At 28.5% G+C, this 27933-nt stretch overlaps 4 protein-coding genes across 25 annotated transcripts; 2 read left to right on the plus strand and 2 right to left on the minus strand.

Annotated features, from left to right (window-relative positions):
• Nucleotides 1–282: 282 nt before the first annotated feature.
• Nucleotides 283–10443, plus strand: LOC124948515 (epsin-2). 15 transcript variants are annotated; one of them, XM_047492233.1, is made up of 15 exons: nt 283–1255; nt 2208–2249; nt 2370–2376; nt 4822–4914; nt 5021–5279; nt 5382–5581; nt 5657–5702; nt 5912–6074; nt 6151–6280; nt 6631–6663; nt 6776–6863; nt 6939–7060; nt 7136–7430; nt 7519–7695; nt 8342–10443. In XM_047492233.1, the coding sequence occupies exons 4-15, from the start codon at nt 4822–4824 to the stop codon at nt 8467–8469; spliced, it is 1734 nt and encodes a 577-aa protein (XP_047348189.1). In that variant the 5' UTR covers nt 283–1255; nt 2208–2249; nt 2370–2376; the 3' UTR covers nt 8470–10443. The 15 variants fall into 15 exon arrangements, 14 of the variants coding, with proteins under 14 accessions (XP_047348189.1, XP_047348180.1, XP_047348182.1 ...); XM_047492224.1 differs by lacking the exon at nt 2370–2376 and adding an exon at nt 3528–3642; XM_047492226.1 differs by lacking the exon at nt 2370–2376 and adding an exon at nt 3533–3642.
• Nucleotides 10444–10574: 131 nt separating this feature from the next.
• LOC124948501 (protein C10) lies at nt 10575–12307 on the minus strand. Of its 2 annotated transcripts, XM_047492190.1 has the most exons (4): nt 11597–12307; nt 11348–11524; nt 11205–11278; nt 10575–10949 (listed from the first exon to the last, which is right to left on the minus strand). In XM_047492190.1, the coding sequence occupies exons 1-4, from the start codon at nt 11634–11636 to the stop codon at nt 10941–10943; spliced, it is 300 nt and encodes a 99-aa protein (XP_047348146.1). In that variant the 5' UTR covers nt 11637–12307; the 3' UTR covers nt 10575–10940. The 2 variants fall into 2 exon arrangements, with proteins under 2 accessions (XP_047348146.1, XP_047348145.1); XM_047492189.1 differs by lacking the exon at nt 10575–10949 and having other exon boundaries at nt 10961–11278; nt 11597–12303.
• Nucleotides 12308–14142: 1835 nt separating this feature from the next.
• Nucleotides 14143–23250, plus strand: LOC124948499 (inactive dipeptidyl peptidase 10). Of its 7 annotated transcripts, none has more exons than XR_007100761.1 (18): nt 14242–14377; nt 14691–14995; nt 16250–16411; nt 16485–16637; nt 16750–16877; nt 16969–17180; nt 17268–17431; nt 17661–17764; nt 17952–18072; nt 18151–18386; nt 18458–18762; nt 19781–19950; nt 20101–20243; nt 20316–20510; nt 20591–20751; nt 20938–21149; nt 22082–22364; nt 23001–23250. XR_007100761.1 is itself a non-coding variant. In XM_047492184.1 (17 exons), the coding sequence occupies exons 2-17, from the start codon at nt 14963–14965 to the stop codon at nt 22226–22228; spliced, it is 2646 nt and encodes an 881-aa protein (XP_047348140.1). In that variant the 5' UTR covers nt 14143–14222; nt 14691–14962; the 3' UTR covers nt 22229–23250. The 7 variants fall into 7 exon arrangements, 4 of the variants coding, with proteins under 4 accessions (XP_047348140.1, XP_047348139.1, XP_047348142.1 ...); XR_007100763.1 differs by lacking the exon at nt 23001–23250 and adding an exon at nt 21258–21359 and having other exon boundaries at nt 22082–22217; XM_047492184.1 differs by lacking the exon at nt 14242–14377 and adding an exon at nt 14143–14222 and having other exon boundaries at nt 22082–23250.
• LOC124948500 (histone-lysine N-methyltransferase PRDM9-like) lies at nt 21709–27227 on the minus strand. The gene is made up of 8 exons (XM_047492188.1): nt 26188–27227; nt 24761–25677; nt 24323–24461; nt 24068–24223; nt 23713–23973; nt 23400–23569; nt 22883–23138; nt 21709–22223 (listed from the first exon to the last, which is right to left on the minus strand). Exons 2-7 carry the CDS (start codon nt 24983–24985, stop codon nt 22926–22928), a joined length of 1164 nt encoding a protein of 387 aa, XP_047348144.1. The 5' UTR covers nt 24986–25677; nt 26188–27227; the 3' UTR covers nt 21709–22223; nt 22883–22925.
• Between the last annotated feature and the right edge of the window lie 706 nt (nt 27228–27933).

Below are 27933 nucleotides of genomic sequence, written 5' to 3' on the forward strand. Positions count from 1 at the left end.
AAATCACCCGCGCTTACATCGTTATTTTAAAATATACATCGTCCAATCACAAACAAAATTTTTTTATCTTCACATACAATTTTTATATATTTCATCTATTTATCTATCTTTGTGTGCGTGTGTATAATTCATATATATTCATATGTATATGTATATATATATATGAGTATATATATATAGATCAACATTATTTTAATTTTAAATTTATTGAAAAAAATTATAATTTTTTTTAGAATTGAAAAAGACCTATTATTTTCATGAAATATTCATTCAGACGATCTACATATTTTTGACTACTGTATTCACAAATACAAGGTGTTTATTGGAGATTAGAAAATATTAGAATCTGCTCGAACCAGAAATGTTTTTATTTTCTAGTACCTTCAACAGGGCCAATAATGTTAGTTCCTATTTATTTTCATTGAATTCATGTGATATAGCCTTAAATTAAAATGAATACGACAGAATTATAGTAGCTTCAGGAAACATTTTCGAACGCCATCTTGCCTCTTAACTGCTAAATAGTTGTTCTGTGAATGCGTTTGTCATAAGTGGATTGTGTTATTTTCTTCTCTATTTGAGTTGTAATTCTATAATTGTATTAAATTTTAAGTGATCGACAAGGTGAGGGAATGCGAACTGTTATAAGCGTCCGTTGTTTTGCAAATTAATCAGGAAACTTTCTGTTTGCTCACGCACGAACGAACGGCTGTGGCATATCATGAAACATAGAGTTCTTTCTTTAGTGCAGGCTAGTCTAATCTTTTCTAAATCTTAAATTTCATAATAATAGACTATAAGTCCTCGTGCGTAAAGAAATCAGTGGTTTTCTTTATAAGGGGCATAATTTTTTAATAATAACAGATGTCGGTATTCGTTTGAAATGTAATTTTATAATTCAGAGAAAATCAGAACATTCGGGGATATCTTGTATCTCATAAATAATCGTCTAGTAATTTGAATAGAGACAAGAAATAAATCGTGTTTTGATTGACGGTCATGCACGAACAATAGTGTGCAGCAGACTATTGTGCGCGAATGATGACGTTTTTCCTTGAAGAAGTACGCATAGAGGATTGTTTCCTGTTTGTATGACGTTTGCTGCTTTCATAAGTCTATTGGATCAACACTAATTACGGTAGCAGCAGCCGAACGAAGTATTGAAACACGCGAGTGACTTGATAGTGAGAGGTCGTAAAGAGAAGAAACTTTTTTTTATATTCGATACTAAGTACGTTCTACGTTAATACTTCAGGTATAGCATGATAACCTTCAAATGTAGATCAAACATAGATTGCTTCAAGAACAATAGATTATATATATATATATAATTCTATTACGAATTCTATAATCTTATTTGACTATCGATCTCGTATTTTATTATATTATTTTCACATTTCTTTCAATTCGTGATATTCCTCATTTCGTATTATTTATTTCTTTTTATTCATTCTAAGATACATTATAACAATCAATACTTTCATGGTCAATATTTATAATACTGTTAGTGTAATCGTGAAACCTTGCATTAGATCTCAGATCTAGACTCATATAATTATATATTCTTTCCCAAAAGTTGTATACATACAGCTCCATTTTTAAGAAAGCTTAAATGTAACAAATATATACATATATATATATCTAAGGAGTAAATTATTTTTATAAACCTTTCATTAAAGAAGAGTATCTATCAAATAAATAGCTGAAAATAATAAAATGACATTTAATGATTGAAATCAGTAATACTAGTTATTTTACATTAAAATATTAGTTTGTTGAGAACTAGTATATTAACAGTGATAAAAGAATTTTTGAACTGACATTGGTACAATAAAAGATCTAATTAAATATAAATATCGTTTGAATTTAGGTTATATCATAATCTATATAGTATAATATTAATAAAATTTCATTGTTGATCATTTTTGCAATATAACTTTTGGTTGTACGTCTTAAAAAGATATAAGATTTTAATCATCTTGTTATAATATATATATATATATATATATATATATATATATGTGTGTGTGTGTGTGTGTGTGTGTGTGTGTGTGTGTGTGTGTGTGTGTGTGTGTGTGTGTGTGTGTGTGTGTGTGTGTGTGTGTGTGTAATGATAATATTCATCCACGAGGTGGATATATTTTAAAGATAAGATAAGGTGGAAATAACTGTAATTCTTAAGTGATAAAGAATTTTTTTTATTCCAGAAAGGCAGCAGTTTTATAAAGGAACTAATTTTGTTATTCAATGTAAGTAAAACTTTAATTACAAAAATAGTAGTTAGAATGTAAGTTAGTTTCTTCATAATCAAAGAGGCTGGTGATATACTGATTTCTTTTCTATCTCTACTAAATATACAATCTATTAAGGAATTAAGTAAGTTTTCATACTTTCACCTTAAGTTGAAAAGTTGTCATATTGCTTAGCTATTTATAAAGTTTAATGTTATTATACATACAGTCAGAAATTTGAATATGCATAAGAAAAGAATTATTTATTTTCATATATTATTTGTAATATATTTATACGTCTCTATCTAAATATATAATTTTACTCAAAATTCTGACTACGAGAATAACATAACATAATTTATACAATTGCTAGAACAAAATTAATCGTTTTTATATGATTAAAGCTTTATATGATACTACATTTGCATAATCACTTCAAATGTTATTCCAAATATTTAACATTCATTGAAAACACCAGTGTATATATATATACACACATTTTTTTGTAAGTTTATAGTTATGTGAAATAAAATTTCTAATTACTCTTTTGTTAGTAAGTAGAGATAGCAAAAATGGTCCTGTCTGATTATTTATAAACGTATTTAATTTATTTAATTTTAAGGAAAGAGATGATATGTATTAATCAGAATTGTTATGGCATGTGTCATATTCTATTATAATATATCAAATATTTTACAGAATACTTTTCCTATTTATGTGATTATACTATAGTACTATAAGTAGATAAAAATTATAGTGGAGAGATTATGTATGTAGTACAACAATCTTGTCAATTGATATTGTATATTTATATCGAATGTAGATGATATTTCATATGAAATGAAGCCAAAAAGTATCTGCAGTTATATTTTTAATTTTATATATAAATGAACATAGGTTGTGCCTATTTAAATATTTGCAAAATATAATGCTAATAGGAGTAAGTAATGCAAAAAGCAGTTTCTTAAATAGAAACTAAATTCTTTTTTATTTGTATATTATTTTTTTTTCTAACGCTATTTTTAGGAAATGCACGATCATAAAGTATATTTGTTCAATATATATTTGTTATTATTATACCTATTTTTATTTATGATGTTCAGTATAATGGAGTAGGAGACATTTAGTGTTACTTGCAATATTTATTTGCATAATAATTTTATCTTATTTGAAATGAAAGATACACGTATATTATTAATTCTTCAAGTGTTTAAATATGGAATAACATTGGATTGTTTGTGAAATACAATTTATGTATTAAATAATGTCATACTTATTTACGAAGTCATCTGATAGTTTAGGGTTTTATTCTGATTTGGAGAATTTGGGAGTTTTCTATATTTCTGGACAAGACGTAGTTTCATCAACACCAGCGGCGAAATTTGACATGCCAACAATGGCTATGCAAAAGGTAAATTTTTGAAACAGCTTTAACCATTGATTTAACAAGTGTTCGCACTTTAACAATCAGTGCAATATGAATCTAAATAATATTAGTGAAAATATATCTGAAATAATTTTAACTTATTATAAGTGCCTGTATGAATAATAGATTATGATATTTATACTTTATTAGTTAAAGATAATTTACAAGATATTTTGATTTGTTTTTTAATGTCAAGTCTACAATTATATTATTATAAGATAAATATTATGAGTGAGTATTTAACATAAAAATTATGCAAGTTAGTATTGCATTAGATACTATTTCTATGTAACAAAATTACAATAATACTGATCTGCTCATTAATTGTTAAGTTTTTAGAATAAAAAATGCCTGATAAGGTATTTAAGAAAAGTGTATAATAATTCATATATTTATTGTCACATATTAACTTAATAATGAAGTATAGTGCCTAAATATATTAGGTATAATTTTACTTTTATTTGTTACATTGTCTTCTTTTTTATATTCTTTTATTATTTTATATATCTGATATAGAAGCTGTTGTGTTAGAACCATTAAGCTTATTATATTGTATATCTCCTATAATTTATTTAGTTTGCCTATCTTACTCCTAACTGAACTAAGTTTTTGTAAAAATATGTTGAACAAATGTAACTTCAATTGAACAATGTAGGTGGTAATGCTTTACACAACCTTGATTTTATAAGATACAAATATTTTAATTATTTTTGTGCTTATTTTTTGTGTACTTACCAGCATGGCTTTCCTATATAGCAAATGTCCATATTTATTGTCAACAGTTTTGAATTGTTTTAAAAATTGTTTATGCATATTTAATATAATCAAAGCATTTTTTATATTTTATTATTTTAAATTGAAAGTATTACGGTCAATATAAATATATATATATATATATATATATATATATATATATATATTTATATATATATATAATTTGCATATTTTATAGAATAATATTTTTATATTTCACAGATTATATTTTTATTTTATTTACACTAAATTGTTTAAATTTTATTCCTAAGCTTTTATCTAGACTTACAGAAATATAACTTTTTCTTTATGAATTTTTTACAAATTCATGAAGATGTGATAATAAGTATGGGCTTTACGAAAAATCATAAATTTTATTATTAATTGGTAAGCAATAATACTAATTTTTAGATGAGAAGACAAGGCCAAGACGTTATGCAAATGAATCTAGCAGGTATTAGGCGAGATATTGTAAACCTTGCTCATAATTATAGCAATGCACAGGTAATTTTTTGCTTTTATCTTAATTTTCAGAATTTTAAATTGTTAATGTAATATTACGTCAACAGATTAGTTGAAACGAATATGGATCGTATTAATTACTTTACAGAAAGCTGTAAGAAAAGCTACCAGTAATGATCCTTGGGGTCCAAGTAGTACTCTTATGGCAGAAATTGCTGATTTGACATATAATGTTGTGGCCTTTACTGAAATTATGCAAATGTTATGGAAAAGACTCAATGACCATGGTAAAAATTGGAGACATGTTTACAAAGCTTTGGTTCTTTTGGAGTACCTTATTAAAACTGGTACAGAAAAAGTGGCACAACAATGTAAAGAAAATATTTTCGCCATTCAAACATTGAAAGGTAATCAGATAGAAAGCAATTTTATATGGACGTTTATTCCAGTTTTTTAATTTATATTGTTTTTATATTGAAATAATGAATAATTCTATACCATTTCGTAAGATTTTCAACACATGGAAGGACATAAAGATCAAGGTATTAATGTGCGAGAAAAAGCAAAACAGTTAGTAGCCTTATTAAAAGATGATGAAAGATTAAAAAATGAAAGAGCTAGAGCATTGAAGGCCAAAGAGAGATTCGCTCAAACAGTTAGTGGTTTTGGAAGTGATGGTTTAGATACCATGTCACCTGTAAGCAGTGATGTAAGTTTTACTTGGATTATAATGACTTCATAATGAAAAATAAATAAATAAATGTAAATTAATATATTGTTTCAGTTTCAAGATTGGGAGCCTTGCAATTTAACCGAATCAGCATCACGACGTAAGAGTATATTTTTATTAGTCATAAATTTGACATTTCATTTTGGTATCACATTTGTGGTGAATTTAAAGTAAATTTCATTAAAGAAATGTTCAAATGATCGTCATTACAGATAGATACATATTTTTTGTTTATTATAATTCATAAAAGAGAAGAAATTTAATCCATATATATACACTTCTAACAAAATTTGTATATTTCTGAAATAGCTGAATTAGAAGCAGCTAGACCACAAACAGTGGGTGAAGAAGAATTACAACTACAGCTAGCACTTGCTATGTCAAGAGAAGAAGCAGAACAAGAGGAGCAACGACGGCGAAGTGACGATGTTCGACTACAATTAGCACTTAGTCAAAGTCAGCAGGATTTTAAGTATGTATAAAATATTTATGAAATGTTCATGTTGTATGAAGGAGAAAATATTTAAAATAATATTTGTAATTTTTAGAGCACCACAAATTGAAAAGCAAAGTCATATGCTTGATCTACTAGATGTAAATCTAGGTGAAGCAAGCGGCTCTTCTGCGCAGAATGATCCTTGGAGTATTCCAGTTACAGCTCCACCTCCAAGACCTCAGGTACTTCATGCTATAATACATATATACATTAATATGTAGTAAAAAAAATACTTCAAAAGTAAAGTTACTTGTATGTACATACATAACATTAGAAAACTATTAAAGAACAAATGTAATATTGTTTAAATATTTAAATATTTAATTTAAGTTTCCAAATAGTTTTGTTCTTTTAAGTTAAAATATGTTTGTGGTGGAAAAGAAGCAAATAATTGTTTCTTTATGCATTAAAAATTTATGTGTATGATTTACTTATATCATTCAAGTACATTGACTTGATTTTGGTTTCATGTTATATATATCTTTATTGCATGGTAAAGCAAATCATATACTTTTTGCATGTTGCACATCAGTCCTTGGATTTGTCTCAATTTCGTAAATGTAAGGTATGTTTCACGGAAGTAAATAAACTGATGTATAGTAGATTTTAATATATCAAAAGAAAAAAAAATTAAAAATAATAAATAATTATAATTTGTTTTTTATTTGATTTTATAGACTCAAAATGATCCTTGGAATGTACCAACAACAAGCAATAATTCACCTGCAATAGATCCATGGGCTCCTGTTACATCTCAAAAGCAGGGTAAATTTTTGATAATATATTCATTTCTATTTTATGTTTATATTATTGATTAGTTATTATGATTACTTGTTTTAGTTGTTGCTAACGATCCATGGAAAGCACCTGCTCCATCTCCAGCAACAATAGTGACTCCTCGCACAGCAGATCCTTGGTCGCCAATACCATCTGTTAATGAGTCAGAAACATCTAAAGTAGAGGTAGTATTAAATTATTTTTTGATTACTACAGAAAAACAGGATTACTTTATTAAATAATAATAAAATAATATATAGGCTCGTCAAGATAAAACATTATCTACATCTCCATCTTTCAATAATCCTACTCTGACTCAAAATATTGGTTATGCGGCACAATCACCACAAAACATCGGTTTTAATTTGCCAAATTCTTCAAATGCTGCTTTTGGTACCATAAGTAATGGTTTTAAGGATCCTGGCTCTACTTTTAACAATTTTCCTTCTCAAACTCATGGTAGTTCCGCTGCAAGTCCATTGGGCGAGCTTGATGAATTTGATGTAATCAGTCAGAGGAACAAACTTGGAACTGGCTCACAAACTACAAATAATGGTAATTATACAATTATACATTCGTTATAATAAAAGTTATAATCGACATTATTTTTTACTATTTTTGTGATGTATGTAATATATTTCAGGAGCTATATTGTCTTCAGATCCATTTGATTTAGGTGGCATAGGTGAATCTCTACCACAAAATACTGGTGCAATAAAAAAGACACCACAATCTTTTCTTGGTGAAAATTCTGCTCTTGTAAACTTGGATAATCTTGTCAGCACCTCTACGATTAAAACAGTAACTCCAACACCAACAGGTAATACTATATTTGAACAATGTGAATAATAATTCATGAAAACGCTTCTTTTAAATTATTTGTAATATTGCTTTTATTATAATCCATGTACAAACGTATTTTCAGGTAATTGAAATCATATGAAAAATTAATATTTTACTTCATAACACATTCTATGTCTGCAAAATAGCATTTCATTGGAACTAAATTCGTGAGTATTAACAAACTGACGAATGATCGCACGAGTGCATGATTCAAGTTTGTTATCATGTTATTATGAGTTTAATGTTTGTATTTTAATGATTTATGCAATTTTATACATCAAAACTTTTGCGAATTTTAGTTTCCTTACGTTTTTAAGAATTTAATTTATTTTGTAATTGAATAATAATCGATTTTATTTTGCATGCATTTTTTATAAAATCGATATTTTATTTATCATGTAAATCTAATCTGTATCAGCAGACTTGAAAGTGTTATAATATTAATTAATAATATTTAACATTATTGATAAAAAGCAAGTATTTAGTAAAGACGCTTTAAATTTTACTATTTTTATGTTAGGACGCAAACTTAACTCAATAATAAATATTAGTATCATAGGAATCTATCATTTTTTATTTATGTTAATATCTTATATTTTCATTTAATATGATCTAATTTACAGTGCCCGTATCATACTCAGCGAATCCATTTGCGACAACAGCGGCATCATCTCATGCCCCAATTAACCAGATTCGACAGGACCCTTGGAGTGTAAATACTAATGCTAAAGCTAATCCATTTCTATCGTAGCCTGATAAAAATTATTGAAAAGTTAGCTGAAACCGCTATTACTGCAGCGAATACAATAGTATTTCAGATTTTATTAGTAACCCTGTACGGTATAAGTTTAAATATAGAGTAAATTATGATATGAGTTGCAGATGCAGAATATAGAAGAAGCAAGCAATAGAAAAAATTTTATTGTTGATAACTAAAAACATTATTGATACTATCGAAATGTTTTAAGTAAAAAATCTAATTATTGACATACTTTTATGATTGCTGTTTATATTTATTCATAATACTTTCCATAACATGTGTAATTGTCAGTTATAAATGATTTTATTGTGGCTATATCATTTGATAAATTATTTCACAAAAGATTTTAAATGCTAGAAGAAAAAAATAATATGATATAATATTTTAACTTGAAATGCTTAAAAGCTCCCAAGGTAAAAACTAGATTTTATACATACTCTTTTCATATATAGAATATTTTTTAAGTATGAATTCATTCTCAGACAAAAATTGCTCACCAATATATTCTTTGGGTAAAAATGTAAAATGATAATGATATCGAGATCATTTCATTTATTTTGTATTTATATACGTGTTTTCTATAGTAAATGAGATCGTGAGACTGTAATCGTAATTTGCAAAAATAGATTATATCGAACAGGGTTCAGTTTAAGCCAGTCTTGAATGTTATATGGATTATGATCTATAAAATTCATATTGTGGCTTGCTTTTTAGCAATAAGAAATCAAGAATACAAATAGTGCCTGTGTTAAAGATGTGTGCGCATTTATTGTTAAATATGATCAGCCGTGTGCTAGTAATTTTATACAATATCTAATACATCACACAGTACTTGTTAAAAATAACAAAAATATCATCATGTTCTGTAATCATGGTAATATACATCAGTTTTTATATTTTCAAGCTTTATACACCTTGATTAATGAGTAAATATACACGTCAAGTATACTGTTTATGATTCCAGTATGATGATAATGGCATACATCTGTTTTGTGCAAAGTAATCTTACAAAAATAAGAACTAATCACTGCTATTGAAAGTAAAACGTTTCAGCAACCAGTTGCAGGTGATTATTAGTATAGCAATTATCAGGCAATTTTATAACTACAAAAATTTGCAAATTTGTTATGATGAGAATATATATTTATTCATTTATTCTATCTCACGACGTGATGCAATTTGCGTTTTCTTACGCATTAAAATATTTACTATTGTACCTTAATTCATGTAAAACAAATTATAAATATGTTATGCTATACTGTTCCACGATCAAATTCTTTTCTTTGAAAGTTCTATGAACATAAGTTATCATTAATATTAATGTGGAAGTTTTTTTTAATACTTAACCACATAAGTTTTTGCAGAAGAATTTGCTGAGTTACATTAAAAATATATTATTTATTTTTTTTATAATAATTTAGTTGTGTCACAACAGTACATGAAGAACCAATATTGTTATTTAATTTAAATAAGAAATAAAACGTGAAAATGTTTTTATTAATACTTGTATATAGACATAGATTGTTTTATGATTTTTATGTTTAATTCATCATACTTTTAAAGATGGCATTCCACCTTTGTGTGAACTTGGCATTTCTTTTTCAAAAACTATGATATGATTTTTCTGATTTTACACAAAGATGATACATTTTTTAAAACTGTATGTTACAAATTGGTAAAGCATACTAAATGCAGAATTACATCATAAATGACTTATTTTAAATAAGTTAGAAATACTTGCATGTTGCACAGATTTCTGACTTTTAATTAAATAATACTATTGTGCTATTCAATATTAAGTCAATAATTTTTTAGTCTCGTGCAGTTTTAAACAAATTTGCTTGTACCATAGAATTTGTATATTTAATATCTATTTTTCCAGAAGTTCGTTAAAAGATGAAGTATTCGTAAAGTATTTTAAAAATTATTTTGAAAAATGAACTATAAAATTCTTTTCATACAATATTAAATGTTTTGAATTGAATAGGCTTACCTTGATTATCACATTTATATATATATGATATATATATTTTATATATATATATATATATATATATATATATATAAAATATATATATATATATATATATATATATATATATATATATATACACACTAATAGTTTTTCATAGAATTTAATATAAAGATTATTTATGTTATGCTTGTTTTATCTAACAATTCGAATACAATTTCATTTCTTATGCGAACACTGGATTACTTTTTAGTTTTAGAGCTACTGTAAGTTCAAAAAACTTCAAAGAACAATTATGAAAAAAATATATTATATATTTTAGTAGATTATTATATCATTAATATTATAAAACAAATAAATGTAAAAATTTCTAAGTTTTCTCAATAAATATATAATTTCAACTTCTCTCATTTTTCTTCATAAAACATTCTATAAAATGCTTTATAAAAACTTATTTTTTGCAAGACAACTTAATTTATTTATTATCATCTCAGTCTTTCTAAAATTAAGTTTTAATTAAATATTAATAACAATATTTTGTATGTTCATATTAGATAAAATAAAAACATAATGCATACGATATCAATAGTTATATACAGATATAAATATTAACTGTTTGTAAAAATTTATATGAAGTAGATGATTGGATATATAGTAAATGTATACTTCTGTTTTACTACATACATAAAATATTATTTTAAAGAGAAGCTTCCACAGAAGGATTTGTTATTGATGGCAGAAAATAGGATCTTACTTGACTATGTAATTGTGCTACTTCTGGATCTTCTCGTTCTAATGTTCTAATCAATTGAGCAAATTGTACAGTACCTATATACAAAAATATGATAAATAATGTATACATTTTACTTATAATTAATTATGTTATTAATTACAAACCTTCTCGTCCTTCTAAAAATCCATAATTCTTAATAACATCCATTTGTATTTGAGTTACAATTGGAAATACAAACTGCATCATTTTTAACATTTCATTTCCGGAATTCTCTTTCACTTCTGTAAGCTTTTGAATATTTTGAGGTGTATTTAAAGCTGCTAAAATATCAGTCAATGCAGCTGTAATGAAAAGTTATAAAATAAAATATTAAAATATTTGTATAGTGTAAATAATAAGTAATATTGTAATACCTTTCGCAGTTTCTGCTGTGAAGTCAGGTATGCTTGTCATTGTGAAAAATCAACAAATATGTTCCATCTATTCTATACTTTCAAAATAAATATTTACAATTCACTATATGAATACTAACAAAAAAGTAAATATCTATAATCTACTTCGTGAAAAAATATTACTAATACATAAAAGTATTGTAAAAGATTAGGTACAATCAATAATGTTCAGGCAAAAAATGTATTTACTTTAACGACCCCTATATTCTCATTTTTACACTCATTTTAACGGTTTTTTTCGAACCTATGAAACTTCTAAAATATTATGCCGTTTTTATTTAATAATTTCATTATTCAATTTTATACTTGTTTTTTGTTATCTCTATACAGTAAAATAGATAAATATTCAAAAAACATAAATGTAATATTTTAATGATTTAAGCTGTTCACTAACCCTGCTTTTATGTTTGACGCCAACAAAAATTCCAACAAAAGTTCAAGTATATAATACTTGACCGATTTTTGTGAACAAAGTTTATTTTGAAAATGGAGGTTTAAACGAGGAGTCGGCTTTTTCAAATTTTGCAAAAATCTTTTTCTATGCATAAATTATTTTCGAGAAAATAACACTAATAAGATTTTTTTCAAAGAAAATAAAGCTTTTTCAAAAATTTGAAAATTACGTTTGGAATCATCACTGGCGTCAATGTTGTTTTCGCAATTTTTATGAATAAATTTCATATAGTGGCGCCTCTTGAAATCTACGGTGAAAGAGATGAAGCTCCTACCCCCACTACTAATTTTCATATCACGCTTGAGTAGTGCTTGTTTTATTTCCGTGAATTAGTGGATTGCCTGTGTATTGTATGTGTAAATTGAGGGGTTTTCTGATCCATTCCAAACGTAAAGAGATTGTTTCCAGCGCGGAGAAACTATAGTGACACACTCAATGATTTTGTTGATTATTTTATCAAAAATAATAATTACTGAATATTGATATATTATACATTATTTTAATAAAAATCGAACATGAGTTCGTTTTCACACTAACTATAGTTAGAATTTTCAACACTAGTTTTTTTTACTATAGTTTTTACTGTAGGACTAATTCACTTTATGTTATTATTATTACTGTTACTACTATTATTATAATAATAAAGATAAGAAGAAGAAGTAAAAAAAAACATACTCAAATATTATATACGTGTACATTTTATATGATATATGATGATGGTGATTTATAATAACAAAAGAAAAAAGAATATATTTAAACGAAGTACAATACAGCCAATCTACAACCGAGAGTCTCTCAAAATCTACATCCCTTTTAGATACATTCCATGTTTTACAAAGCGTGATGTTTTTTCGTGTGAACTCTTAACGAATCGTATTCTCAATAATTTAGATACGTAACTACCCATAAATAGGTATCTTAACAATAATGAGATATGACGACAAATACGAAGCGATTTTTTATTTTTGTCCGTTATCGTTTCCTCATGTCTTTCTACTAATCGTATTATCAGTTCATAATATTCATATTCGTCTTTATTCCATTTTAGCTTATATCGGTTTTATTTTAATTCTTATTGTTTATCTTATTGATTTTGCGAAAATGTTAAATTGTATGAAATTCTGTTATGAAATTTATATGAAGAAAAGCGATGCACAAATTAAGTATTTATGCCGTTTATGAAATAGATAAATATAACAAAAATTTTTCGTTTTCCAATTTCGAAGAAGCCGCTGTTAGGTCAAGCCGCGTCAAGTCGAACCGGGCCGGGCCAAGTCGAGTTGGGCCGGGTTCAGCCGATATAAATATGAGAGTCTGAAAAGTGTGAATTCAGCCTACTAATACCAATACTCTAATTCTTATTAAGCCGATTGTTAGGTTACGCGTGAAAGGGTGTAACCTAACCAAGCTTATATACCGCATGATGCGAACATCCTTGTTTCTTTGTTACATTTGTAGTTTATATTTTGTCCACACTTGTCGCTGAAGCCATACATGTCTCGAGCGAAAAGTAATGAATAGTCTTAAAAGAGAGATTATTTTATTTTATTAATTTTGCATATAGATTTCGAAGATTTTGAAGATTTATATCTTTCTCTATTCTCTCTCTCTCTCTCTCTCTCTCTCTCTCTCTCTCTCTTTTAAGAAGTTATATAATACATGTATTTGAATTTTTAAACAAAATGTTTATATTAAAATATTTGTTAATTTGTTATAATTTTTGCAAAAATTGATATAATAGAAAATATATACTGTATCATAAAGTATACATGAGTAAAGATGACTTGCGTATTATGAAAGTATGTATGTGTGTGTTTATGCCTATAAACTCGTCGTTTATACACAAATACAATAACAATATTAAAAATTTACAATATTTAATAATTAATGTTAAGGCATTAATAGGGTTGCGTTTATATTGAATTTGATTAAAGATAATACATAATAATTGAAAATGGTATGCATTTTTTTATATATATAGCTATACTCAATAAGTATGGTTTATACATTCGTAATATGTGTATATGTATGTAGGTGTGTGTGTTTATATATATATATTAATGTAGATCTATATGCTATGCAAGTTTAATTGTAGCACTGGACGACCTCATTTCTTTGCATACGGATTCTATCGTAAGTAGTACTTGAATCAGTGACAAACGGAGAACTGATGAGAATTAATTTTTATTTATTTTATACCAATTTAATTGAAGTTGAAAAGCAAAATATGGAAAAAATATCTTCAGTTAAATCATCCTCTTATAAATAGATGATAATGCAATGATAAAGTATGTATTTGTAAAATATTTAATCTTGCTTACAGTAACTATATTTAATTTTGTTTATTTAATATCATTTAATATTATTTAATATTATTTAATATTATTTAATATTATTTAATATCATTTTCTCTTAAGTTATCGAAGTTTATAATTGAATAGTTGTACAATCGATGATTAAATGTAATATTTTTTCTTTTTTTTTTCGATTTTTTTCTTTCAAAATTCGAACGATTCTTTCGGAGAATTTTAGAAAGATATGTCAAATTTACAAAAGTCTTCGGACGTTTCTCAATTCATTGAATTCTCTCGTTTACATCAGAGCGCAGGTATTGCATCGCGCAGGCTCCACCTTTGCAGCATCCAGACTATCCGAGAGATCTTCCCTCAGTGCCAAAAGTCCACACTTTGGAAGTGGAACGGAGAGATAAGAACCTATATTCGCGTGTATACTTGGCTGGTAAAATCATACAGTTTGCCTTTACATTGATGATGATCTTAGAAATTTTCGAAAGATAAAGGACGAGCACCGCTCTGTCCTGTCTACTCCTGATCTCTTTAAAGTGGACGTAAGAGACAAGAGCTACTTTCCTGATGGCAGATCACGATAATATTTACGACGACGAGGTAATTAATTATCTTACATCAAGTACTTCCTTTTAATTACTTTCTCATTGCTTCGTTTTAATGATTGTCGGAGCCATTTAAAAGTAATGCCACCAAACTCTTGATAAGACAACAGACATTGGTAATTTTTAATAGTAATGATAGTGAGCTTCAAATATCTTTTATTATAGCAAAATTATCAGAAGAGATATTTTAAGTAGTAGGAAAAACTTACGTTTTTATAATTAATATTATTCTTAAAGTGATTTAATTTTTCATAGACAACCAACAATACGTGATATCATTTAATTTAACGTATAAATGATATGTAATATAATAAACATATAAATGTTTTTTAATATTAACAGCTTGTATAAAAAATTCAATGGAAATTTCAATGGAAATGATGAATAAAATCTCAAACGAAGGATCTAAATGAATTCGTTTCATTAGGTCACACTTCTTTTGATCTGTTAAAAAAGTCATAAATATATGAATAAGTACATGTATATATCTATACATATAAATATGTCAAAAAATTTTATTAAGAAAAGATTTTTTTCTATTAATCAAATTGATCAACATTTACTATATTATTTAAACTTATATTATAAATGAATGATAATTATATTGATATCATATTGATATTATACTATTATGGATAATAATCATATCTTATTGATTTAATATATAATATAAAATAATTTAAATTATATTTTTATATTATTAAATTTTTTTAAAGAGAAATTTGAATTTTTATTTGATTTATTTGATTCAAATTTGGAATCTCATATACGAAAATAATTTTTCGAAAATTCTGTATCCCCTGTAATGACAGCAAGTATACATACATTTACGCGTGAATTGACTGACGTACAATTCTGTACTGGCCCTTCTTCTATCGATTGAGCTACAGCAGCTGACTAGCATACATATTAGACGCGACTGAAATCTAACTTCATATTTTTCTTTATGTACATTATAATATTCATATATGTATTATCTTTTCGAGAGATATGAATCGCGATCACTCCTGTTAGTACGTAAGCAATAAATCAATAAAGCAATAATTGCCTACCTCTTTCGTCTACTTCTATATTTAAAATTGACTATTTAATCAAAATTGCTCATTATTAAAATAATATTGTAAATAAGTGTATTATAATATTCATTTTTGATTATTTCAAACAAAATATTATAAATATCATTAATTGTTATATATTTGTGTAAACTTTCATTTAATAATAGAAATATTAGTAAAAACCTTTGTCATAGGAGCTAGTGTCGGCTAATCCAAATCAAAGGAATTGGCGTGGGATTTTGATAGCTTTGCTCGTGATCGTTGCGGTTTTAGCTCTTATCGTCACGTCGGTCGCTCTACTCACACCACCTGATGAAGGGCCCAGAGTTCGTGGTACACGTTTACGACTCTCTGAGGTTGCATACATTCGTTTATATTCATAATCATATAGAAGAATTTAAATATAAATAAATAATTATTATTTTATAGGTTCTTTCCGGTGAATTATCTCCGTTGCTCTTTAATGGATCCTGGGTGAGCTCTCGTCATATTTGTTATAGAGATGTTTCAGGTGGTATTTCTTTATTGGATGCATCTGATACGAATTTAACGTCGCGCAGTTTGATGCCCAAAGAAACATTCGTAAGTTAATAAGAAATTAATATTTATAAGAAATTTATATATATATATATATATATATATATATATATATATATATATATTTTCTTTTTATCGTTAAACATTTATATTACAGAGAAGATTGAATCCTGCCAAATTCTCATTATCACCGGACCACAAATATTTGCTACTTGCTCAGAATATGAAAAAATTATTTAGATATTCTTATTTAGCTCAATATACAGTCTATGACGTGAATACACAGTTAGTATGAGTTATATATATATATTACACGTCCCTACATCATCATAATTATATTTTGATCGATAAAATATCAAGGACTCTTTTATTACAGAGATATAATACCATTGACACCTCATCCCGAAAAGGAGGTTCATCCTTATCTGTTGTTAGCCAAATGGACACCTCGTGGCCATGGACTCGTTATGGTACAAGACTATGATATTTATTATAGAACAGGTCCTTTGAGTAACACGGGGTATCGTGTAACTGATACTGCAGTACCTGGAATTCTATCTAATGGTCTACCAGATTGGCTATATGAAGGCAAATTTTCTTTTTTTTAATCTAATTGTTAAGCGTTAGTTTCACTTTTTATTACTATAAACGGAGAATTTTTCTATCTATTTACAGAGGAGATTTTACATAGCGCTGAAGCAATCTGGATGTCAACTGATGGTCATATGATGCTTTATGCGTCGTTTAATGATTCGTTAGTCGAAGAAATGCATATTCCTTGGTTTGGAGAAGGAAACAGGGCTTTGTATCCTGATATACGATCTTTGAGATATCCTAAGGTATTAATCTTTATAAGAGTCGAAGTACGTATCATTTCTGAACAACAACATTGAAGTAATTTTTGACTTGAAATAGTTCATACGATCGAATAGACGAAATTTGGCTTGTTATTATTATTGCACCTATTTCCTTTATGCTAGATATTCATTTAACATTATGTCGTTAAAATCTAAATAGAATAAAATTCTATTAGAATAAATTTAAATAGAATAAAATTATAATTTGCAGCCGGGAACTCCAAATCCTTTCGTGCGTCTATATGTCGCTGATCTTGCTGATCCAAAAAATATTCATACGAAAATAGTAAAACCACCCCCTGTCATCGAATACGTGTAAGTTATTTACTCGACTTAGGATAGTAATATATAGATTTTATGCAACTTTTCATAACATTTATAGAATCTTTTTTTTTTGTGAAAGCAAATTTATCCATAGTGAAAGCTTAATATATCCATATAATATGTTTATAAATCCTAATGGCAAACACGTGTATATAATACTTCATTTCATTTATTATAGAGATCATTATTTTACTACTGCTTCCTGGGTATCATTAACTGAAGTTTGTATATCGTGGTTAACAAGAGCTCAGAATTTCTCGGTCGTAACAGTTTGTAAAAGTCCTATGTGGCATTGTCAGGTTGGTAACTGTTTCAATAATATTGAATATTAAATGAATGTTATAATATATATTTAAATATAATGAGTGTATTTATAGGAGATACAAAGAATAACTAGCGATGGACATGGATGGGTTGATACACCACCAGAGGCACCACTGTTCTCAGTTAATGGCACCAGTTATATATCGATCAGTCCTATATCAGAAGGACCTGCTGGATATTTTAAACATATTGTATGGGTAAATGTGCTTCGAAAGCAAGTAGTACCTTTGACACATGGACGCTTTGAAGTTGTCAAAATATTAGGGTGGGATAAGGTCAACGATACCATGTACGTGAAAAAGAAATATTTAGATACATCTATATATTTATAATAATTCAAAATCTATTCAATTTTTTTAGATATTTCATAGGTATACCACCTATGCGTCCTGGACAAAGACACTTATATCGTGTCAGCTCACTTTTACCTCAGGTGGGCTCTTCCTTGCATCCTGCAATTTGCATCACGTGCAATGCTCAGTCCACGAAAATAAATAACGATCAAAGCAGTTATCACACAACATTTTCGGATCGTCGCAATGGATGGATGGGAACTGATTGGCACGAGGATTACGATGTACAAACGGAAAGTCCTGAAGATAAGGAACAACAACGTGCAAAAGAAAAAGCGAAAAAGCAGAAATCAAAAGCTTCACATTCTTCTAGTGAGTACACAACACTTGTTGCGTTATTTCATAACGCGTGCGTTGTATACAACTTCTTCATTATCACAGTGTATTGTATTCTTCAATAATTGTCATGCATTTTTCTAATGTTAATTATAGAAGTAATTCTAATCATGGAAATGTAGAATTAACTATCATAGTTAGTATTTTACTACACATTTACACATAACATATATCCACGGACATATAGAATATACAGGGTGTATCACTTCACACGATAATTAATTGTATAAATCTTTTTTAATCATCATACGTTCCTTATTTTGATTTTTTATTTCATTAATTATACCAAGATTTTAATTAGTTGTTAATACAATTCATTAATAAAAATTACATGATAGTTTCATATGAATATCAAATAAATGTTTTCTTTTTTCCATTTTTTATTATTTGGAAAGTTTTCTACTGTACACATTTACTAAACAAATTCAATGAAACAATAATACTGCTCTTACTACTCTTGCACACTACTTTGCATGAATGCTTCAACCCCGATTTATTGGTTTTTGATTATTTATGTCACGATAATTGTTGATTTTTCATCCACTGTATACATCCCTTTTTTAAGGATTTTTATCTCAGGAATCCGCCATTTGAAGCTGACATACTAGCTGCGGTACACCCAATATATTCTACATTAGCATGCTTCGAACATCTGGAATATTTTGAATGATGGGTAAGCTGCTCTATAATGCATCGAATAGTGGAATAAAAGAATGCAGACTACTATTCTAATTAAAGAGCAATCGCACTTCTTGCTTATGACAGTCCATAGATATATGTATAAAATTCAATTTATATCGCACTATTGCTATTCAATTTCTCTTCCTATCTATTTTCTATTTCGTGTCAGTGCGTGATCTATAAGTATAGTAGGATTCCTATTCTTAAGAGGGAAGCGACGAAGCCAGTCTCGAATAGTTATGCATAAAAACGCAAGTTGAATTATCGAAACAAATCAAATCAAATTAATATTGTCTCATGTATATTTTTTCAGATTCTGAGGAACCACCTTGTCAGTATCATCACGCCATTTTTCCCTCTTACGGATTAGACTACTTCGTTCTAGAATGTCTTGGCCCTGGGATACCTACGATTTCACTTTATAAAACTGAAATACCAATGCCACGATTATTGAGTGTTCTACAGAATAATACAGTATTACGCGTTAGTATTCTCTATGATAGTTCTTTCTCGATATGTATCGACTATTTATATATATATATAAATATATATATATATATATATATATTTATATATATATATATATATATATATATATATATATATATATACATATATCAATATTTTTATTAGGAAAAAATATCTAAGATCGCTCTTCCACAAGTGAAAACCTTCCCAGTACATATAAGTGGTGGTTACAACGCACAAGTAAGATTACATTTACCACCTGGCTTGCGAGAAGACGAAATCACGCGTTATCCTCTAGTTGTGCAGGTGTATGTATATAAAATAAGCGTAAGGGATACATAGTGCAATATGGTTATATATTTGTATTTATAAATATATAGGTACGGAGCACCAGGATCTCAGTTAGTCACGGAGATGTTTAAGATCGACTGGAATACGTATTTAGCCAGCCGAAAAAGTATTATCGTGGCCCAGATAGATGGTCGAGGTAGTGGCGGTCAAGGATACAAACTACTTCATGAGGTTTATTATAAACTTGGTTCTGCCGAAGTAGCTGATCAATTAGAAGTTACGGAGTATGTTTTATACTTCCACATCAAATCTTTGCAAGATGCTTTTATACATTTTTCTAATGTATCTTAAATCTCTGTTTTAGATATTTGAGAGACACGTTACATTTTATAGACAAACGGTGCGTTGCAGTTTGGGGTTGGAGTTACGGCGGTTTTGTTGCAGCATCAGCTCTAGCTCATCCCGAACAAGATGTTTTTCATTGCGGAATAAGCGTTGCACCTATCGTTTCATGGAAGCTCTATGGTATAAAAAAATATTTAACTATTATTTTTTCTTTTATTATGATTAAAATATATGGACAATATTTATTTTATTTATAATGAAAATTTATTATCATTTATCAACATATTATTAATTCTATTTCTATCAACATATATATTATAAGAGCTTCCTAACTCTGGCACTGTTCCGTAAATGAATTTATTACAGATTCCGCTTATGCCGAGAGATATATGGGTTTACCAAACGTTACTTCTAATTACAAAGGTTACGCCGATTCCGACGTTTACAACAAAATCGAGTACCTGCGTAATAAAATGTTCTATTTAGTCCACGGAACTGCAGACGATAATGTTCAATTTCAACAATCCATGGCACTTGCGCGTCACCTTGCGAAAGAGGGGATTCTCTTTCGACAGCAGGTATTTCCACAACCTTTCGACCGTAAAGGCATTCTTTATTTTTTTTTATCGATAATTTCGTGTCGTATACCAGTCGATATCTATTGATTATCTGATTGCTATTGACAGTAATTACAATGCAACAAGAAGCTGATTGGACATGATATGGAAAGAAAAAATCGTGGATTCTTATGTTTGGGTATCAAATATGTACATACATAATATTTAAAAGTAAGTTGTTTAAATATCGCCTATTGCATATTTATTGCATGGTGGTTACGCTTTTTGCAATCAACTTTCTTTTATACAAGTAATAAAGCACATAGCCGGAGTCATGTGTGAAAAACTTTCTACTTATTACTATATTTTAAACTGTGTTTACGATTAAAATGATTATAAAAATTAAAGTCTATATATATATAATCAAATAGCTTTGACAAAAGATCACGGAGTCTAAATCAGCAATGAATCGATAGTGAAATGACATAAAATAAAAACAAAATGTCTTCGTAATATATATACGGCGGCATTTATATAGACATGACGTAGTCGTAAAAAAGTATTAAGATTACGTATTTAAATTTGTATAGATGTGTGTGTGTGTGTGTGTGTGTGTGTGTGTGTGTGTGTATACATATGTATATTAAATCTATTATTAAATTGATGTAATATTGAATGAGAACTCGATAGATATCGGCTGTCGCTTAAAAGATAATTTCTATAAATATTAACTCTTAGATACGTTCTACTCTGTATCGCATATATTGAATAAAACTATAACGCTCTGAAAAAGATATTATTCAATAATAAAAATTTCTAAAAAATTATTTTTCACATAAAATATGTGATGTGAATTTATCGAATGGCATACAGGTCTACGTATCTAGAGTTAAAATCAAAATGTACTAAATGTTTGATGTTTTGTTATTTTTTCTTTTTCTTTACTACATTAGGTATATCCAGATGTGAGCCATACTTTAACAGGTGTAAAAGGACACTTGTACTTATCTATGGCTCAATTTTTGGAAGACTGCTTCCAAAAGCAAATACCTTTAGATACAAAAGCGGGACTTGGCAGCGGTGGCGGTTCCGGTGCTTAAAAAGAAAAATAAAGAAGTATACATAGGTTCTTACACGATAAGTTGTATAAAAAAAAAAAGAAAAATGACACGTGCAATCTATATACATACATCTCCGAAATCTGTTCAGTTCGACAGAATAATTACAGAAGAAAAGGTAAAATTATCGTATAATTTTATACTCTGCATCGATATATCATATAAAAAAAAAAAAAAATAAAGAAAAAAATAAGAAAAAGAAAAGAAATTACAATTAATGCGCTTAGATAATAACTATGTAAAAATTGCATTTGGCTTTAAGCCTACCAAAGTGTTCGTCTCGATTGCACACACTGTTCTTCATTTGTCTTATTAGACTTATCTTTTACTATACTACTTTTTATTTTTTTTCTTAATAAAAATCGAATTCTAAATTCTGATGCGATATTCTAGAAAACAATAAATACTTGCAAATGATGAAATACAAATTGACTTAACCATCTCGTCAAGGTTGTTTGTAACATTGTCTTTTTGAACAATAAAACGTTATTTGCTCAATGATTTGCCTTTGTTTAGTATTTCTTTAGCAATAAATTGCATTGCTGATAATGCTTAAGAAATACACAGGCAATGGATCGAATATAATTAGTATGAATAATATAAGTCTACAAGCCACTTTAATAAAGTATTTATTACCTTCTCACTATGTAACTAGTGATTAGTATACTGTCGCAAAAAGTCACAAGTCTGGAATCGATTCAATGAACTTCTTATTCGAACATCTTCCAAGATGCAATAACATATGATTCTTTAGATTTGTTGGCTTGCTGAATCCACGGTTACAAATTTGACACCTAAATGGCCATAATCCGTTATGCACGTACATATGACTCTTTAGATCTCCAGGAGTTGGGAACGATTTGGAGCATTGTAAACATTTGTGTGGTTTTTCCTGCAACATAGAATTGTAATTATAAAAAGAAATGTAATTATAAAAATCGGATAATATTTGTAGTCATCGAACTGATCATCGTTATGTATAAATATATTTTTTTTTATTTCCATTTATTTTTATTCCTATTTTTATTTGACATTTTTATTATTCTTTATTTTATTTACATTTTTTTAATATTTCTTTTTAGAATATACTTAAGTTATTGATGTATTCCAGTTAATTAATATGATTAGGATACTTTAGATATTAAGATCCTACCTTGATGTGAGTCATTCTATGATAATAAAGATTCGAAGATGCTGTAAATTTCTTGCCACATACAAGACACTGATGAGGTTTTTCACCGCTATGAATACGCTTGTGAGTATTTAGAGAACTTGATGTTGAGAAACCTTTACTGCATACCATGCAAACGTGTGGTTTCTCTCCTTAAAATGAACATTAATTTAATACAATATAATATCATACTTATTATTTGTTCATTATCATTACTAGTAACATAATTAAAAGAGAAATTATTATCTATTTTCCCCATACATTACATACACATCATTTGTACCGATGTTCTTACCAGTATGCGTTCTGGTATGCCTTTTCAAGAGTGATGGACGATCGAAAGATTTACCACATACTTCGCATGGCAAAAGTACTTTGTCACCTCTTTTTATAGTAGTTAAAATACTACAATCAAGATGATCACTAACTAACGATAGCGTAGATGATGATGATTCCTCAGAGGTTGATTCATATTCATCAGGTTCATAATAAGAATGCTGTATCGATGGTGATATGTGATGAGAAAGTAAAGCCATGGATAGATCCAAAGGTGATTCTAAAACATCGAAGATCGAAGACAAATATTTTTCATATAATTCCTAAAATATTAAAAAATTTTGTACAAGTTCGCAAAATAATTTTGAACCCACCATCTACGATACTGTCGATCAAACATCTGTAAAGTGCGGATCTTAAACACATATCATGGGAAATAAAAATAAAATCTGGATACGTTACTGGTGGAAACCAAGCTATTAATTCAGTATCTGGCTGAACATCTTTGATAACTTCAAAAATTGGTTCACCTAAAATAAGGTAATGAATCGTTGAACAATTTAAAAAAGATATAGATACGAATATAATTTTAAAAATTCGAAGAAATAATGAGTAACCACATGACTTACCCTTTACCTTTGTTCCAATAAGATTAACTTGTTCGTCATCCGTTTGAATGATATGAAGAAACCTTATCCAGTTACACTGACGCTTGTTAAGATTGTAGTTCGAAAAGACTTCGTCATAGCAACCGTACTCGCGTCTGATCTAAAAGCGGATCGCTTTAATAGGCAGCTAGCAGCTCGTCATAGTACACTAAGAGGGTAGCGAATGTAATCGCACGGGAAAAATGATACCATAGACTTATCAACGTTTCTTCCAAACGCAACATGAAAAATATTAAAAGATCCTCCAAAAATAATTGTAAATGTTTCGATTAATTATAAAAATAATTATAAATATTTTAGAATATGTCGGATGTATATATAATTAAATTACTATAATAATCCCTTTTTATAGAAAATGAAAAGATGTGAAAGAAAAAAGAAAAGCAGATGTGTACTTACGTCGTTATCATCAAGAAGGGAATATAGATCAATCTTATCGAATCTAATTGACCCCTGAAACGGATAGATGAGTGTGCCCAATGGAATGAAGACATTAGACCACACCGATATTCGTAAATTTGTGACAAATGAATCCGAATCATTTTTATAAACATTTTTGCATGCGGATTGATCACTGGCAAGAACTAAAGAGAACTCTTTCGGTATTAGTACGCAAGTTTCCATAACAGAAAACCCACAGAATATGGACTGAAGAATTTCACCACTGTTCAAATTTCTACCGTAAACACTGCACGTAGAAGTTCCTTACGCACAGAGAATAATTCCGTGCCTTCTAAAGAGCAAACGATAGCAAAAATCTTCCAACCTGCTTTATTTTTTTTATTTTAATCAGATCGATAATGATAGCACGTAAAACTTACGTTAGAATTCTGATTATTCTAAACATACATATATATATAAACGTAAGATCGTCGATCGATCAACATAATCAATAAATTTCTAAAATGATCTGTTTCATCGATTCACTGATTCATCAAGTAACAATCACAAAATAATAGATTATTATCATTTAGTTAATTATTCACTGTAATTCGAAGTAAATTTGATTCTATTTGATATTTATCTATTTTGGAATCACTATATCAAAGCGTTTTAATTACAATAAACTCGTAGAAATTCAGATGACGTTCAGAGCGTTAAGAATCAGGTCGTTCGTTATGCTAGGTGCAAGGCCCTTGGTTGACTGGCTGAGATTAACCAACTGATCTTGACCTTGCGACGGCTTACCAGCATTTGCTACCGAATGGGTAGCCCTTCCCCTTCTTCATTTCTTTTCCCACCCATCGTTCGTCCTGGCCCCTTTGGTCCAGGTCAGCGGCGTAGTCACAATGCAGTCTTCGCAAAAGTCTTAATTTCTGTAAGTTCTTTGATAATCATTAAGATATTCACATAAATATAATTCTTATCTTATACACGATGTTTAATAGAGTTGGTAGAAAGTTATATCAATCGAATTTTAATGCAACTGTAATGTAATACAACTTTGATCATGAACAGTTAATCTTGGAGACTTCAACGCCCACATACTTTCTGTACAATGTATTATACGTGGGTAAAAAGATGACATTGTATAGTGAAAAACGCTGATATAAGGAACTTGTTAAAAGAAGTATCTACGTATCTTACTGGATGGGTGGAATTTAGACGTTCGTAGAATTGGAATCGATTTGAAATTATTTCGATAAAATATTAATGGTAGGAAATTTTCATTAAATGTGATTATCAAATATAGTATCATAGTTCATTTCCATGAAAGATCTTCCATAGTACATAGTTTTATAATTTCATATTGTTATCTCTAGACATAATTAGAAACACGTTCTTATATTAAAATGTAAAAAAAAAAAATTGATTAAAAATTGTACCTAGCAGGCATGAGAAGTAGACATGTAAAATTTTCTGTGAAAGTCGGATCATGAAGACTACGCCGTTGGAGTTTTGCCCCACTATGTTCGTTGAGCCGCAAGTGTGGCATGATTGTAGAGTGAATGTAAGTATCCTTCGCCGACACAAGGAAGCCGGCCGGTCCTCCTCGTGGTCTTCTTCGTCTTTCCAGCATCATCTACAGTACCGCTTAAAAGAGAACACACGTGCGTGAATGGGCACCTGTCTCTGCCTGCTTCTGCCCATCTCTCTCTTCGTGATTATCCGCCTCGCCTTGCCTCCCTACCGATTCCAGTTAACAGGGCCGTTTCTTTTCTCTCTTTTCGTTACTTCTCTTTCAAGTCTGTCCTACCAACGTCTTCGCCAACCTGCCTCGCCTTGCCAACGTTCTATCATCCTTTCTCACTCTTTCTTTTTCTCTTTCTCTTACTCTTTATCTGCTCATCCCTCAGCTCCTTTCTCTTTCCCCACCCTTATTCATCTCCGTTTTCTTCCTTCTTCTTCGTTCTCCTCGTTACCAAGTCCGCGGCGCATTCTTTTATTCATCCATCAGGGTGGCTTCGGCAGTTGTAATGGGGTGAAAACTGCTGAAGATCGCATAAATAAAGAAGCGCGCCGAATATTTACTACGACTCCCTTTTACCTACGTATGCACGCTAGTGCAACTTTTAACTCTTTTTCTTTTTGTTATTTTCTTTCTTTTTTTGTTTCTTTTCTCTTTTATTTTTTCTTTCTTTCTTTCTTTCTTTGCTCTCTTCTTTTTTCTTCGCGTACAGCGAACAGCTTCAAGTGTGTATGGCCTGAAAGCGAGTTTTCGCATCCTCGCTTCTTCGTCGCATTTATTATGGCAAAGAATACGCTCTTGAGACAGCATGCACGTCCTTACGAAACGTTTTCTCATGCCAAAATTCAATTCTTTATATGTTAACGTTCAATGTCCGAATGTTAACGTTCAATATCGCAATTAGATAAATTATCTTGTGTAAATTGTTAATAATCATCATTTCGTTTAATTTAACATGTGTTCGAAATGTTACGATAACTACGATTACGTTCTAGATCGATATCTTTCAATTTATTCGATTAAATTTGATTCAATATTATCAATTTGATGATTCAATATTATCAATGAAGTATGTCGATATAAAGATATATTTAATATGTAAGTACAGTAGTAGTATCAAAAAATATTGTTTCAAGATTAAGATTGAAATCTGTGAATTTTCCTATTTGTAAATAATATTTGTATAATTCGTATATTTTGATACAATATAAAAATATAAACTTTTATTATTCATCATTATAAACGAACTTGCATTTTCAAAGAAAACTGTGATGCATATTTCCTTAGAAATATGTACATCAGTAAGTATTAAAATCGAAATTTACCAGTGTATACCTATAATTTTTAATACCGACGATGCGTACTTATTTTTACATTACACATACTTAGGAAATACGAGTCTTATAAACAATAAGTTTGTTGTAAATTTTCTATACAAGTAGATACTTATTTACGTCGATCGTAAACATAATATTTTACTTTTTATATCCGTTAATATTAAGATATTTCTAATTCTTAGAGTTTTTAATTGTAATGGTTCTACGAATACTTGCAGATGATACAAAATACTCTCTTTATATGAAACGATTATAGGCCATCATACTAATTTATTATTTCATGGATAGATATTAATATTGATTCTATATTTCTTAATTTGAACAAA

Source organism: Vespa velutina, chromosome 4 (genome assembly GCF_912470025.1).
Source record: "Vespa velutina chromosome 4, iVesVel2.1, whole genome shotgun sequence".
NCBI lineage: Eukaryota > Metazoa > Arthropoda > Insecta > Hymenoptera > Vespidae > Vespa > Vespa velutina.

Coding starts and splice junctions, on each gene's coding strand:
- LOC124948501 (XM_047492189.1), bottom strand. CDS start 11,636: ATGACAAGCATACCTGACTTCACAGCAGAAACTGCGAAAG. Junction 11,525..11,596: donor CACAGCAGAAACTGCGAAAG/GTATTACAATAT, acceptor TTTTCATTACAG/CTGCATTGACTGATATTTTA. Junction 11,279..11,347: donor ATTTTTAGAAGGACGAGAAG/GTTTGTAATTAA, acceptor TTTTGTATATAG/GTACTGTACAATTTGCTCAA.
- LOC124948499 (XM_047492184.1), top strand. CDS start 14,963: ATGGCAGATCACGATAATATTTACGACGACGAG. Junction 16,412..16,484: donor CACGTTTACGACTCTCTGAG/GTTGCATACATT, acceptor ATTATTTTATAG/GTTCTTTCCGGTGAATTATC. Junction 18,387..18,457: donor GATAAGGTCAACGATACCAT/GTACGTGAAAAA, acceptor CAATTTTTTTAG/ATATTTCATAGGTATACCAC.
- LOC124948515 (XM_047492224.1), top strand. CDS start 3,619: ATGCCAACAATGGCTATGCAAAAG. Junction 5,582..5,656: donor TGTCACCTGTAAGCAGTGAT/GTAAGTTTTACT, acceptor ATATTGTTTCAG/TTTCAAGATTGGGAGCCTTG. Junction 6,281..6,630: donor CTCCACCTCCAAGACCTCAG/GTACTTCATGCT, acceptor GTTGCACATCAG/TCCTTGGATTTGTCTCAATT.
- LOC124948500 (XM_047492188.1), bottom strand. CDS start 24,985: ATGGAAACTTGCGTACTAATACCGAAAGAGTTCTCTTTAGTTCTTGCC. Junction 24,462..24,760: donor CCCTTCTTGATGATAACGAC/GTAAGTACACAT, acceptor ATCCGCTTTTAG/ATCAGACGCGAGTACGGTTG. Junction 23,974..24,067: donor GATCGACAGTATCGTAGATG/GTGGGTTCAAAA, acceptor TCGATGTTTTAG/AATCACCTTTGGATCTATCC.